Raw genomic sequence first — 14,582 nt, 5'->3', positions numbered from 1 at the left:
TGTAGCCCAGACTGTCTTTGAACTTGATCTGCAGAGCAGGCTGGCCTCGGAACTCACGGAGATCCACCTGCCTCTGCCTCCCTAGTGCTGGATTAAGGGCATGCACCAACCACCAGCCTCAAGTTTTCAACTTGTTTATGAAATAGTGTGTTGTGAAATTGTGGAAGTTTTCATGGTATTAAGTAGCATTTAAGTATACTTCAGCATTCAACACAGAATCTGTTGAATGCCAAGCCCTCCTTAGAACCCCTCCCCTGCTGTTCCGCCTGCCTGCTGCAGTCCATCCATACAATCTCTGTCTCTTAATTCCTACCCCGTAAGCTTCTGTGTTTGATCCTTCATCCCTAGACCCTAGAGCAGTGCCCGGCACATAGAACACCCTGAATACGTTTTTGATAGAGGTGTGAAGTACATTCCTGTGTTCAGGGAAATAGATACCTGGGCTATGCTGCTTTTCTTTAATCTTATCACAGAAAGGTTGAGCACATGGCGTTTGCTAAACATCAAATTATAAATTAGGTTGTGCATGAAAACTCTGGGACCACGACCTTAGCATCTTTATTCTGTAGTCCACTGGCCAGGTTTAAAGCTTGTGTAATAAAGGGTGTATTTTTTATTAACAAGATTTATTTTTGATATTCTAGATATTTTTGAAGACTATGCTTCTCCCACCACTGCAGCCCAAACCCTCTTGTACACAGCCGCGAAGAAAAGGAAAGAGGTACACAGTTGGTCGAAATGAAAAGTAGCTCGTGTCCTCAGTATTTAACAATTTATATCATTATTGCCTGCAGTCTGTCACTTTAAATAGGTTTTTTTTTTCAAGTAAAAGGTTGAAAGTATCTTTGATACCTTTCTTCTTGAGCTTATAGTTGATAATTCTGAAAATTAAATTTGAAAATGTGCATCATATTTAACATGGTGGTGACAAGATGGAGGCTGATGCAGATTGAAATGGATTCTTCTGTTTCTTTAGGTGTTGCCAAAAATGATGGCATTCTGTTATCAGATACTGACAGACCCGAACTTTGACCCTAGGAAGAAAGATGGAGCCCTGCATGTGATTGGTTCCCTGGCTGAGATTTTGTTGAAGGTTAAGACTTACCAATTTCTTGTTTTCATATGTTTGAGGGTATTCGTGTAGTTTGTGTATGACAGTGTGTGTGTTTGTGTGTATACACCCGTGTTTTGGAGGCCAGAGTAAGCTGTCTTCCTCTCTGGCTCCCCACTATTTATTTTTGTTATTTTACTTACTTTGTGTGCATGATGGGTATTTGTCTGCACATGTGTCTGTGTACCATGTGTATGCCTGGTGCCTGAAGAAGCTAGAAGAAGGTGTCAGGTTCCCTGAAGGTTATGAGGTGCCTGGGTCCTCTGGAAGAGTAGCCAGTGCTCTTAACTGCTGAGCTGTCTCCTCTAGCTGCTGTGTATTTGTTTTTAGACAGGTCTCTCACTAGTTAGGAACTTACCAATCACTAGACCGGCCGGCCATTGAGCTTTGGGGATCTGCCTGTGTCTGCACTCCCCACCACCCCGCATGATTGGATCACACCATTACTCCTGACCCGTTTGGGTTCTTAGTTCAGGGCCTCGTCAAATGAGCCATTTTCCCCAGCTCAGATGATCAAGACTTAACTCAAAGCTGTGAATCAGCTCAAGCAACCAAAAGTATGACAATTGTTGGTGACGAATTATATAATTGATTGACTCTACTGTAAATATCCTTTCTTTTGTTAAACCTACACACATTAAAAATGTATTTCTTATATTTGGGTTTTAGAAATATCTTTATTATGTTTTTTTCCAATGTAACATTTTTATCGATTATTTGGGAACTTCACGTCATGTGCCCCGATCACACTCACTTCCCAGTCCTCCCAAGTTCACCCCCTTGCCCTTTTGACCTCTCCCCTCCCCCACAAAAGAAGGAAAGCTTCCATTACTAAGTTTTATTCACTTACTTTGAGTGCCTGTGCCCGTCCCTTTGCGTGTGTGCCACCACACAGGGATGGAGGTCAGAGGACAACCTGTGGGGTTAGGCAGGAGGCGCTGAGGAGTGGGGCCGTCAGAAGCAGGAAACGTTTGATAAGTGATGAGCAGGAGTTTGCACCAGGGAGTGCAGGTGTTAATGAAGCATTGTTAAGCCATGGGTTATTTCTGTGGCACCAGGCTCATCCGTGAGAAGGGAAGTGGCCTGAGCTCTGGGAAAGTGGCCTTGGGCTGTGAAATAGAGATTTACTAAGACCTGGTCCCTAACATTCTACAAAAACCAATCAATATAAAGTTGTTCTAAGGTACTATTCCTGACTTGTTTTAGCGATGCAATGTGTGGATCAAACAATCTTACAGAATTGGGTATGGAATGCAAGTCATCATAAGCACACTTTTTGGGAAGTGGCTCTTTCATACGATGGAGTCATTTGCCACTGACATTGGCTTTCTGTTCTTTCTTAACAGAAGAGTTTATTCAAGGACCAAATTGAGCTGTTCCTACAGAATCACGTGTTTCCATTATTATTGTCTAACCTGGGATATCTTCGAGCTAGAGTAAGTTTTCCTTATATCTGTTATGGACCTTAAGATCTCACCTGTAGGGTAGTTTCTGCAGTGAATGTGATGATTTGGTAAAAGACTTTTCAAGTGTGACGTTGTCACGGGGTACTGTCATCCTGTGGCTGCCCCTCGACACTCGCAGAGCACTCTTCTCCCAGTGACTGTTCCCCAAAACTGTCACCCAGCACTGTCATCCCAGTCACCATCCCCTGACACTGTCACACAGTCACTGTACCCTGACACTGTCACACAGTCACTGTCCCCGACACTGTCACACAGCACTGTCATCCCAGTCACCGTCCCCTGACACTGTCACATAATGCTGTTGTTCCAGTCAATACCCCATCTGTCATTGCAGTCCTGTTGGGTGCTGCACGCATTTAGTTCCCTGAAGTTTCATAATGAGCTCAACCTCAGAAATGCGGTTGAGTTAGCAAAGAAGAGCCTGATTGAAGACGAGGAGATGCCCGTCAAGGTGGAAGCTGCCCTGGCGCTGCAGTCACTGATCTCTAACCAGACTCAAGGTGATGCCGCATGTGTCTTACCTTTTTTTTTTTTTTTTTAAATAAATGGCCTTAAATAGTCTCATCCACTTCCTTGCTTTTAAAGAAGGGGATTTCTAATCCCGAGGGCCTAGAGTTTAAATTCCTTGCCTGCTTCTGATTCTAGGTACTCATTCTGCCTGTTTTAGGAGCTCTGTTAGTTGTGGCTTCCAGTTAATAATTATTGGTTACTGGGCTTGACCTGGGCCTTACGACACCTGGACCAGCTTTGGTGCTCTCTGACTGGCCACATGAAGCTGGGAAGGCATCCAGCTTCCTCTCTCTGAAGCTTACAAAGCTGATGGAGGCTCCAATCCTGTCAGCCTTCATTTCCTCCTGCCTCAGGTCAAGAAATAAGATTGGACAGAACCAAGATTCAACTCCAGGGTCTTTGCGGTTCTACCAGTTCAGAAACTAGCGAGTAGTATTTCCAGTGAGCAGTGACATGGGTGTTTTGTTTGTTTGTTCAAGATCCAAATAACCTCTGCAAGTATATTCAGCTTTATGAGAACACAAGCTTGTGTCCTGTCTTGGTGGGAAGACTGGATGAGGTGTAAAGATGTGCTGAGGGCTGGGGTTGGGGTGGGTAGAGATGGGCAGGACAGGGACAGTGCTGACTGTAGTTATCTGTGGGCAGGAATTCTCACACTGGTCGTGGGGACCTACAGTCAGGCTGACGACACATTTGTGTAACTGGCATTTCTCAGGGTGAGGGTGCAGAGCTTTGGGGTAGGACAGTTTCTTCCACATCCTGATGCTGGGTGACCCCAGGAGGGTTTTGCTCAATGCAACTTTGAGACTTGCTCATCACAGCACAGCAGCATCTAGACCCTGATCTAGGAGTCAGAGTGTGTGAGTGACCAACTCTTGCTACTTCATTTATCTCACTGCACTAGCCAAGGAGCACATGCGACCGCACGTGAGGCCCATCATGCAGGAGCTGCTGCACATCGTCAGGGAGACGGAGAATGACGATGTCACCAATGTCATCCAGAAGATGATATGTGAGTACAGTCAGGAGGTGGCCTCCATCGCTGTCGACATAACCCAGCACTTGGTAAGTGTTGGATGACTTCCGCTGGGGAGGATGAACAAGCCTCTGCTCACTCCAAATAGGGCTCTGATGACAGACTAAAGAAATGATTCTATTCAAGTCTAGCTTGGTGAACCAGTGAGCTTACTGGGGTAACTCAAGGCAGCTGCTTCATTGAAAAGCCTATTCTAACGTGGGTGACTATGAAAACTGCATCCCTGAAGCCTCTCTGCATAATTTTCAGGCAACTCACTCTCTCCCCAGCATTTGCTGTCTTTATAATTTGGAGGGGAGCCTTGTAAATCTTAAGAACTTTCTGAATTCCCTTTGTGAACCTTGTAAGTTTTGTTTGCTTCCTGAGTCTTATAAGCCTTCCTCTTCCCTTCCACTCTCTTTATGAAGAAATACCCGCATAACAACAGTAAGAATGACCTAAGTGTGTACTAGTTTGGTAAATAACCGTCTGAGAGATGGCTCTGTGGTTAAGAGCACTGGCTGCTCTTGGTTCAATTCCCAGCACCCACATGGCAGCTCACACCTGTCTGTAATTCCAGTTCTAGGGGATCTCATACCTTCTTCTGGCCTCCACGGCATCAGCCATGTGTGTGGTATATTCTGGCAAAACACCTATACACATTTAAAAAAAATAAAGCCCCAAGGAATCTAAATAACGCCCCCCCAATAAATTAAACTTCAGAATTTGTAATTGTTTTATTTATTTATAAACAAGATCTTAATTTGAAAGTATTTGCCTTAGTGATTAAGATATTCCTGAGGTTGGGTTGATTAGCCTTAAATCTACCCCATTCAAGACAGTCCCTTTCACCTGTAACATCCTGAAATGCCATATTGACACTCTTGATGCTGAACTCTTGCATTTGCACTTGGAATTGGAATTTCATTTCCGTTCTTTGGAAAATTTAAAAGTTATGTTCATTGTATATGTACATGGTGTGTGTGTGTGTGTGTGTGTGTGTGTGTGTGTGTGTGATGCAGAGTGTGGGGATTAGAGGAAAACTCTGTAGAGTTGGTTTTTTCCTTCCACCGTTAATGTGTGTTCTGGGGATTGAACTCCTGTGACCCACCTTGTGTAGCAAGTGCCTTTTCCCGAAGAACCATCTTGCCAGTCCATGAGACTTTTTTATAGCTTCTTTGATAAAAATGTTCCTATTGTTTTCTCCCCTCTTCTATACGTCTTAATGTGGACAGTAAAACTGGAATGGAGTCCTACTTGAATGCCTTTTCTTCTCTTTTTGTCTGTGTCTTTGTTTAATCTCTGAGTGAGCTATGATTTCATCTTCTAAATTTTTTGTGACATCTTTTCTTTTAGAAACACTTGTTTCCAGTGTTTCTAGATTTCGATTTTGTCTAAAGATAACTAGAAGTTAAATAAATATTAGTCAATGGTTACAATAGCTAGTATGTGTCTCATGTCAGTGACTATAATGAAACGCAGAAGGATGTTCATATAAGTGTGACACGATCTGTCATTGCAAGAGAAAAGGTCTACAAAGTGTAGAACTTAGTGTCTGAAAAATGCTAGCTTCTGAGTGTGCAGCACTGCCCCTCCGCTATGGTGCAATGGTACCAGCCAGTGAGTGTTCTAATGTCATTTTTACAGGCTGAGATATTTGGTAAAGTTCTTCAAAGTGATGAGTACGAAGAAGTCGAAGACAAAACTGTGATGGCTATGGGAATTTTACATACTATCGACACTATCTTAACAGTTGTGGAAGACCATCAAGAGGTAGGATCCCATGTGTTTCATTATATGGTTATATTAACTGAAATTTATGTGACCAGTGGTTATAAATTCTTTACTTTTTAGTTTGGGGTGTGTGTGTGTGTGTGTGTGTGCGCTCACCGTGGCATGTGTATGGAAGTCAGAGGACAACTCTTGGGAGTCTGTTTTCTTTTTCCATTGTGGGTTTGGGGTACTGAACTCAAGTAGCCAGGCTTTTGTGGCAAATTATTTTTTCCCCTTTAATTTTTTAAATTTATGCATTTGTTGTGTGTATACTGACTGTATGTGCACCTGTGTGTGAGTGCCCTTAGAGGCCAGAAGAGGGCATCGGATTTCCTGGAGTTGGAGTTACAGGCAGTTGTGGGCCATCTCACATGGGTGCTGGAATACGAACCAGGTCCTCTGGAAAGGCAGCAAGTATCCTTAACCACTGAGCTATCCCTCCAGCACTGTGGCCAGTGATTCTGCCTCCTGAGCCAACTCACCAGCCTCAAGTTTTGGCACTAAAGGTTTACGTTTAGTTATATTGGTAAATTTTAAAAATTGTTCTCGCTTCAGCACTTGTGCAGGAAGATTTCAAGTCCATGACCTGGGCTAGGTAGTGAAATCCTTTCTCCAAACACACAGACAAATAAACTGAATTTCTCTCATACTTTAAAGTCATGTGTTAAGATGATTGAGGAGGGAAGTTACACATTTATTGAAAGTAAACAGCAGAAGCCTTTGTATTAATCTCAGTCCAGGTCATCATATCTGCTGTGTGCCAGGCTGGGTTTCTGTGACTTCCAGATTCAGTAGAAAAAGGGACTTGCCTTCTAGGAACCCATAGTCTGATCTTAGTGGGGAAGGGTGGGGATTTCAGCTACAGTGGCAGGTTTTAGTGAAGGAGAAGTGTTGTGATGCAAGAGGTACAGAAAGAATGGGAAGGAGTGCCAGGTGGTGGTGGCGCACGCCTTTAATCCCAGCATTCGGGACGCAGAGGCAGGCGGATCTCTGTGAGTTCGAGGCCGGGCTGGACCGACAGCCTCCAAAACAATACAGAGAAACCCTGTCTCGTAAAACCAGCGGAGGGCACCAGATCTCATTCAAGGTGGTTGTGAGCCACCATGTGGTTGCTGGGAATTGAACTCAGGTCCTCTGGAGGAACAGTCAGTGCTCTTAACCTCTGAGCCATCTCTCCAGCCCCTGTATCTGATGTTTTAAGGATATCGGTAGAGTCTAGTTTTTGGATCATTTGAACTTCAAAATAATAGTTTAACATCTATCAAGTTATCAAACTGTACCTACAAATTATTATTTCATTTAAATAAAAAAATACCCAAAATAAAATTAAAATTGAGCATTAGAATATGTTCTAAGGTTGGATTATACATTTACATGAAAGTGTATCTCACCACTGACTTTAAATTTTATTCATTTAAAAAATACCTGATACAAAAGCCAGGAATACTGTTGTACAACTTTAATTCCAGCACTTAGGAGGCTGAGGCAGGCAGATCTCTGTGAGTTCAAGGCCAGCCTGGTCTACAGAGTGAGTTCCAGGAACAGCTAGAGATGCATAGTGAGACCCTGTCTTGGGGCAAAAAAGAATCTGATACGGCAGTTAGTCTCTGTAGGCAAGGCAGGAAAGTGTATCTCTGAATTTGATGCCAACCTGATCTACTGTAGTAGATCAACTATGTAAATAGTGAGTTCTAGGTCAGCCAGTCTATACAATGAGAGTCTGTCTGGGGGTGGGTATATGTATGTGTTGAATATTGAATAATTGAAGTCATGGAAAGGTATTTAGTTAAACTTACTGCTTACTCAGTTCTTCCATATACCAAGTTCTCTTCTCAGAGTGGTAGTTTTTATCAGCTGTATTTATTTTTTTAAATCTTACTTAGATTTTTTTTTTGTTACACTAGTAAAAAGTGAGTGCATGTATGTGTCTTTCAAAAAGATGATGATGTCTTTTGCTAAAATTCCTACCCTGGGGGAGGAGAGTGAACAGCATCCACCTCCCTCAATCCCAGTGATAAATCAGAGTTTGGTTCTACCACAGTCACCCTGGAGAATCATTGAGTTTATTGAGCTTAGATCGTATGTTGTGCTTCTACACTGTGTATTAAGATGTATCATTGTGATTGGGTTTAATAAAGAGTTGAATGGCCAATAGCTAGGCAGGAAGAAGTTAGGCAGGACTTCTGGGGACAGAGAGTACTCTGGGAAAAAGAGAGGTGGAGACTCCAGGAGATGCAGAACAAGCAGGATGTGCAGGAGGAGAGGTAACAGTCATGAGCCACAAGACAGAACGCAGATTAATATAAATGGGTTAATTTAAGTTGTAAGAACTAGTTAGGAACAACCCGAAGCTATAGGCCAAACTTTCATAGTTAACAAGAAGTCTCTCGAGACATTATTTGGGAACTGGTAAGACAGAGAAAGACTCATTAAAATCGTAGGTGAACCCCAAGTAGCTGCACTGGAATGTCTTCAAACAGCATGGATGTTGGCTTCCTCACCAAGGGAGGTCCTCTTCAATTACCCCTCCCCCTTCTTCAGCGTGTATACTTTAGCCCGTCCCTAAGACCCCAAAGCCATGTGCATTTAGGGCAGAATTGAATATATATGACTGGGAGGAGCCTCAAGTTTGGGTCCAGTGATTCTCCCCATACCCTCCTTGAATGAGGAATGTCAGTAGCTGACAGGCCTGCCCCTGACGACTCTCGACTCTTGTAGGCAGTCACAGCTGACCTGATGAAGACAGCAGAAGGTAGAGCTGCATAACATTGTACAGTTGTTTTAAATGTATCCTGTGATTCTTCCATGTCAGTCAAGAAGCATATAGTTTTAATAGTGTTCTCTTGTAAGCGGATCACACGGACACTGACATTCTCTGTTAAATGAATTTTTGGTTGTTGCAGTCACAGGTATTGTTGTACTGAATGGATTTATCCATGTCCGGTAGCTAGAGTGAGAAGTGTCTGTGGGTGAATTTCTTGAGGAGGTGTTGTTGGCTGAGGTTACATGCGGGCGTGTAATCCCGAGATCAGAGCATCTCTCTTCCTACACAGCCTCAGAGTCATACCCAGTCATGTGCGAGAGTGACCATCTCTTTATGAACCTGAGGTGCTTTTTTTTTTTTAAAAAAAATAGGTTTAGTTGTTTTTCTGTCAGATTGTTAGATTACTTGTGTAAGGGGAATTTGATGTTGTTTGTGATACCACTTGACGATATTTCAGTCCGTTTGCCATCTGTCTTGATCTGTCCCTGCCCTTGTACACAAGTTCTTGACAATTTTGCAGTCAGGTAGTTTCTTAATTTGGTTGTGACTTTCTTTACTTCCTTATGGTTACAGAAGATTCTTTTACTTTTTCTGGTATTTTTGTGTTAAAGTTTTTTTTTTTAACATAGAAATCATTGATCCATTAGAAATTCATTTAGTGTAGAATATGAGCTAAGGAAGCATCTAATTCTAATTTTCCATGGATTTAACTTCCCTTCCTATCAGAATTTTCTTGTTTTTTTTTTTGTTTTTTGTTTTTTGTTTTTTGTTTTTTGTTTTTTCGAGACAGGGTTTCTCTGTATTGTTTTTGGAGGCTGTCCTGGAACTCGCTCTGTAGACAAGGCTGGCCTTGAACTCACAGAGATCCACCCTCTGCCTCCTGAGTGCTGGGATTAAAGGCGTGTTCCACCAATGCCCAGCTTTTTTTTTTTTTAATTTTCTTGTATTTTTGCATATTTAATTTTCACATGAAGATTGCAACTTCTCCTCTCAGAAATATCTATAGCTATTTCATTGGGATAATATTAATTTATATGATAACCTTAGAATTGTCACAGTGAAATTTAGACTTTTTAATTTGTCTTTAGATCACACAGCAGTTGGAGAACATCTGCCTGAGAATCATCGATCTTGTTTTACAGAAGCATGTCATTGGTAAGTTCAGATAAAAGGTAAACTGAGATTTCTTTTTCGATTTGATGAGCTCAAAAGTACATTTTTTTGTAGCTCTTTAAACTTAGTGAACTACACAGTTTTGAGAGAGGTGAGCTTGCTTTCCTTAAACTTGAGTCTCAGCTTTCTGATATTAGCTAGGTATATTTTCTTTCAGGGGTGAACTCTTACTGTGTCCAGAGAAGAATTTCTGGTTTTAGGAAATTTAAAGGATGGGGAATGTAATAATAATACCTGTATCTCAAGCAGAACTGGGCTGAGGTTGGCATGCCAGTTGGTGGAGTGCTTGCCTGGCTGGCAGGAAGCCCTGGGATTTGTTCCCAGCACTAACATGTACCGACGCGGATAGGACATGCCTGAATTCTCAGCACTTCTCAGGAGGTGGAAGAAGGAAGATCAGAAGTTGGCTACGTAGTGACTTTGAGGCCAGCCTGGGCTACTTGAGACCCTAGTGTGGAGGGGCAGAGGAAAAAAAGTGTCAGAGGGAGAGAGGGAGAGGGAAAGAAGGGTGGGGGAGGAGTAGGGGCTGGGATGAAGATTATCTGGGACCTGTAAAGCATTCAAAACTAGACAAGTGTTTCACCTGACGTATGAATTAGCAAAAGAGCTTTGAGTTTCCAAGGTATTAACTTCTTTCATGAGAAAAGACAGAGCTTAGAAGTTAGATGTCTTTGCTCAGAGATAAGAGTTACATGTTTTCTGGTGGGATATTTAGATATGGTTTCCTTTATTTTTTATTTTATTTTATTTATTTTTTTGGTTTTTCGAGACAGGGTTTCTCTGTAGCTTTGGAGTCTGCCCTGGAACTCACTCTGTAGACCAGACTGGCCTTGAACTCATAGAGATTCATCTGTCTCTGCCTCCCGAGTGCTGGGACTAAAAGCATGGTTTTCTTTTGCCCAAGAGTAGTGATAGTTGTATGAATAAGGAACATTTCTTTGGACCTCTTTATTTATAATGGGTATAAAGTATTGTGAAGGAAATTAAAGAATACTGCTCGAACTATAAGTTGTATAACTTGAAGAAAATGTTATGTCTTTTATAGTTGGTAAAACTATAAATGAGATATAATATATATTATCTCTGTATCATTAAGCTTTCCAAAGATATTACTAATAGTTTATACATTTTAAATCTACATGATAGAGGTATGCTAATATAGTTCTCCTATACGTTTACAATATAAACTTATAGATAGAAATTCTATTTTCTGTTATAAAATATAAATTTGATTTTTTTGTTATTGTTGTTTGTTTTTTTGAGACAGGGTCTCACTATATAGCTCTGGCTGTCCTGGAACTCACTCTGTAGACCAGGCTGACCTCCAGAGATCCACCTGCCTCTGCCTCCTGAGTGCTGGGATTAAAGGTGTGTACCTCTATGCCTGGCTGAAATTTGATTTTTTTTTTTTCTCTATAAGATTTCACTATGCTGCCCTTGACTTTGCCTGGAACTTGCTATGTATACCAGGCTGACCTTGAGCTTAGAAATCTGCCTGCAGAGTGCTAGAATTAAAGGCCAGTGCCATGCACGTGGCCCAAAATAGCAATTTTAAGTTGTTTTCAGTACTATGAGTATATTGTTGCCTTGTGTTATTGACTAGAGTTAGAGTCTTAGAGTTGAAGGCAGCCTCTCTGGCTGATGCCACCGAGGAAAGTGTTGGGGGAAGCTTGTGGCACACAGAAGGGATGTGTTTGAGTCCTCTGTGTGGTCCCTTTAATCTTTCTGTTCCCTCACATTCTAACTAAAGGTTTTTTTTTTTCCTTCTAGAATTCTATGAGGAAATCCTTTCCCTGGCCTACAGTTTAACCTGCCATGCCATCTCCCCTCAGATGTGGCATCTCCTGGGCATTTTATATGAAGTTTTCCAGCAGGATTGCTTCGAGTACTTCACAGGCATGCAAAACCGATCATACTACAGTTTTTCTTTCTTCCTGGACACCCTTCCCTTAACCCTTGATGATCCCGTCCTAATCAGATGTTTTCATTTTACTGTGCAGCAAATGGGGGCAGCAGTTGTAGCAGTGTTTCAGCCCTTAGACAGGGAAAGGAAGTGGGCTGTTTGCCTCCTTTATGTTAGTTTGTAACACAGAGTGTGTGTTCATGTGTTAATTGAGTAAATATTTTCTGAGCACAGCTATGCCCTAAGCACTGTTGTCAGCCCAGCAATCCAGCAGGGGACAGCTGCAGCCCTTCTATAGTTTTCATCCTGGTGAGGGGGGGTGGGGTGTACTAAATCCAACCAATGAGAGCCTTGGCAGTGTGTCAGGTACTAAAGTCAACCAATGAGAGCCTTGGCAGTGTGTCAGGTACTAACGCCAACCAATGAGAGTCTTGGCAGCGTGTCAGGTACTAACGCCAACCAATGAGAGTCTTGGCAGCGTGTCAGGTACTAACGCCAACCAATGAGAGCCTTGACTGTGTGCCAGGTGGTGCTGAGTACAGTGAGAGAGAGGGATGGGAAGGTCAGAAGTGTTGTTTTGATAAACAGTGAGCATTTTAATCTTCCTCATCTGCATTCCCTTCAGTTGTAAACGGAGTGGGTATATCATGTCCTCTTTGGTTGGTGGCTGCTAAGGGAGACAGTATTTGATTGCTATAGAAATTTGGTCCCAGTGGTAATCATGCACTTCTGCTCCCGTTGCACAAGTCTCAGTGGGATTCTGCATCTTTCCCCCAGACATGATGCCTCTCCTGCATAATTATGTGACAGTAGACACCAACACGTTGCTGTCAAATCCGAAGCACTTAGAAGTCTTGTTCACTATGTGCAGGAAGGTAAGTGCACCCTGTCAGTTGTCATGTGATTCTCCGTAATGTTTGGGCGTCTGGTTTATATTACTTTACCTGAACAGATTTACCAATTTCATTTTAAAAGTGAGTTTGTGATTGTTGTAATTTTAAAGTTTCACAGTATGTGTTGTACTTATGTCACTTCAATAACTATGTACTTTGAAAATTTTTAAAAAGATGCATTTGTTATGCTTACATGTCTGTCTGCATGCTGGAAGAGGGACCAGATGTCATTGTGAGCTACTATGTAGTTTCTGGGACTTGAACTCAGGACCTTTGGAAGAGCAACCAGTGCTCTCAACCTCTGAGCCATCTCTCCAGCCCCGTACTTTGACATTTTTAAGTAAATACAGCCATCTCTCTGTATCCATGGAGACCCTTCCAGGACCCCTGTGGATATCAGACCCCATGAACCCTCCAGTCTCATAACTAACAAGTATGGTCTTTGCTCATAGCCACCGTACATCTCACCATGCACACAACCCACTTTCATAATAATATCCAATGCAATATAGTGGTGTCTAAGTAGCTGTTAAACCGTGTGGATCAGAGGTAGAGACAGGAAAAAGAATCTGCACACATTTAGTGTAGATCCAAGTTTTAAGAAAATATCTGGCTTGTGGTTGGTTGAATCTTTGGACAGAGAATCTATGCATATAGAAGGGCCAGCTCTCTTTCCTTTTTTTTCTTTTGAAAATACTTAATGGATGCTGGAGAGGTGGCTCAGTGGTTAAGAGCACTTGTTGCTCTTGCAGAGGACTCGGGTTCAGTTCTCAGCTCCCACGTGGTGGCTCACAGCCATCCGTGACTCCAGGTCCAGGGGTTTTGGATACCCTTTTCTGGCCTCTGTACATGTACATGATACACATATATACGTGGAAGCAAGACCCTTACACAGATAAAATTAAGAAGAGAATTTAAAAACATGAGCTCGTTACTAACTAAAGTGCTGGGAAAACTAACCGTACAGCTTGCCAGTCTGTGACAGAATGGTATCGGTCTCTTTTAATTAATCGTGTATTGGAAGCCACTGATGTACCTAGATATGGGTAATTTGAGCATAAGCAACATAAAACAATGATGAAAGTTACAGGAGCAATACTTTGTTCACTATGTGATGATTCTTTTGATGTATTTATGCACTGACATGATTGTCCATTATGTTATCTTAATCATCTATTGGTTATATCTGAAGATTTTTTGATGACTAGGTCATGTTACCTAATTCAGGTAAGTGTATGTGTGTGTGTTTGTGTGTGTGTGTGCGTGCCTGTGCGTGCGTGTGTGTGTGTGTGTGTGTGTGTATGTGTATGTGTGTATGTGTGTGTGCGCGCATGTGTATTGCTCAAGGAAGCCAGTAGAAAGTGTCAGATTCCCTGGAACTGGTGTTACAGGTGGTCATGAGCCTCACAGTGTGGGTTCTGGGAAACAAATTCTGGCCCTCTGCCAGTGTTCTTAACTACAGAGACATCTCTCTATGTCCTCCCATCCCCCAGTATTCTGTTTGAGAAAGGGTTTAACTGGGAAGCTCTGGCTGGCCCGGAACTCACTTTGTTTACCAGATTAGTTTAGAACTAACAGAGATCCACTTGCCTCTGCCTCCTGAATGCTAGAATTAAAGACATGTGGCACTATATCAGACTCTTTAAAATGTTTTGTTAACATGTATTAATTTTACATAGTATATTTCATTATAACATTATTTTTATACATGTACTTATATATGCCAATAATATTTACTCATGATTGCCCTCTCTTTCCTGGCTCTAACTCCCAGTGATTCCTTCTCCCCTAAACTAGTGTCCTGTGTCCGTCCCCAGCCCCCGTTCCATGAGTGTTCATGCCGTGCTCCCCCTTTTTGTGACCCAAACAGTTTCCTTAGGGCTGTTTATGGAGCACTGGCATCTTGTCAATGTCTGTACCTTTGAAGAAAGTATCTCTTGCTTAGCAACCATTCTGAGCTTGTTTGACCTTATT

The 14,582-nt window shown here is 42.2% G+C and overlaps 1 protein-coding gene across 2 annotated transcripts in view; it reads left to right on the top strand.

The window, feature by feature from the left end:
- Ipo8 (importin 8) overlaps positions 1-14,582 on the top strand; it is a 57,838-nt gene that overhangs the window by 30,389 nt on the left and 12,867 nt on the right. For both annotated transcript variants that reach the window (XM_013115508.3, XM_005072947.4), the window contains exons 11-19: positions 645-721; positions 977-1,093; positions 2,458-2,547; positions 2,912-3,077; positions 3,992-4,152; positions 5,750-5,875; positions 9,728-9,794; positions 11,583-11,708; positions 12,493-12,590. In XM_013115508.3, coding sequence (XP_012970962.1) covers positions 645-721; positions 977-1,093; positions 2,458-2,547; positions 2,912-3,077; positions 3,992-4,152; positions 5,750-5,875; positions 9,728-9,794; positions 11,583-11,708; positions 12,493-12,590 — 1,028 coding nt within the window. The remainder of the gene's footprint in view (positions 1-644; positions 722-976; positions 1,094-2,457; positions 2,548-2,911; positions 3,078-3,991; positions 4,153-5,749; positions 5,876-9,727; positions 9,795-11,582; positions 11,709-12,492; positions 12,591-14,582) is intronic.

Source organism: Mesocricetus auratus, unplaced genomic scaffold (assembly GCF_017639785.1).
Source record: "Mesocricetus auratus isolate SY011 unplaced genomic scaffold, BCM_Maur_2.0 Super-Scaffold_100001, whole genome shotgun sequence".
NCBI classification, from domain to species: Eukaryota; Metazoa; Chordata; class Mammalia; order Rodentia; family Cricetidae; genus Mesocricetus; species Mesocricetus auratus.
Note: the sequence above shows the minus strand (reverse complement) of the source record. Positions and strands in the feature narration are given on the sequence as shown.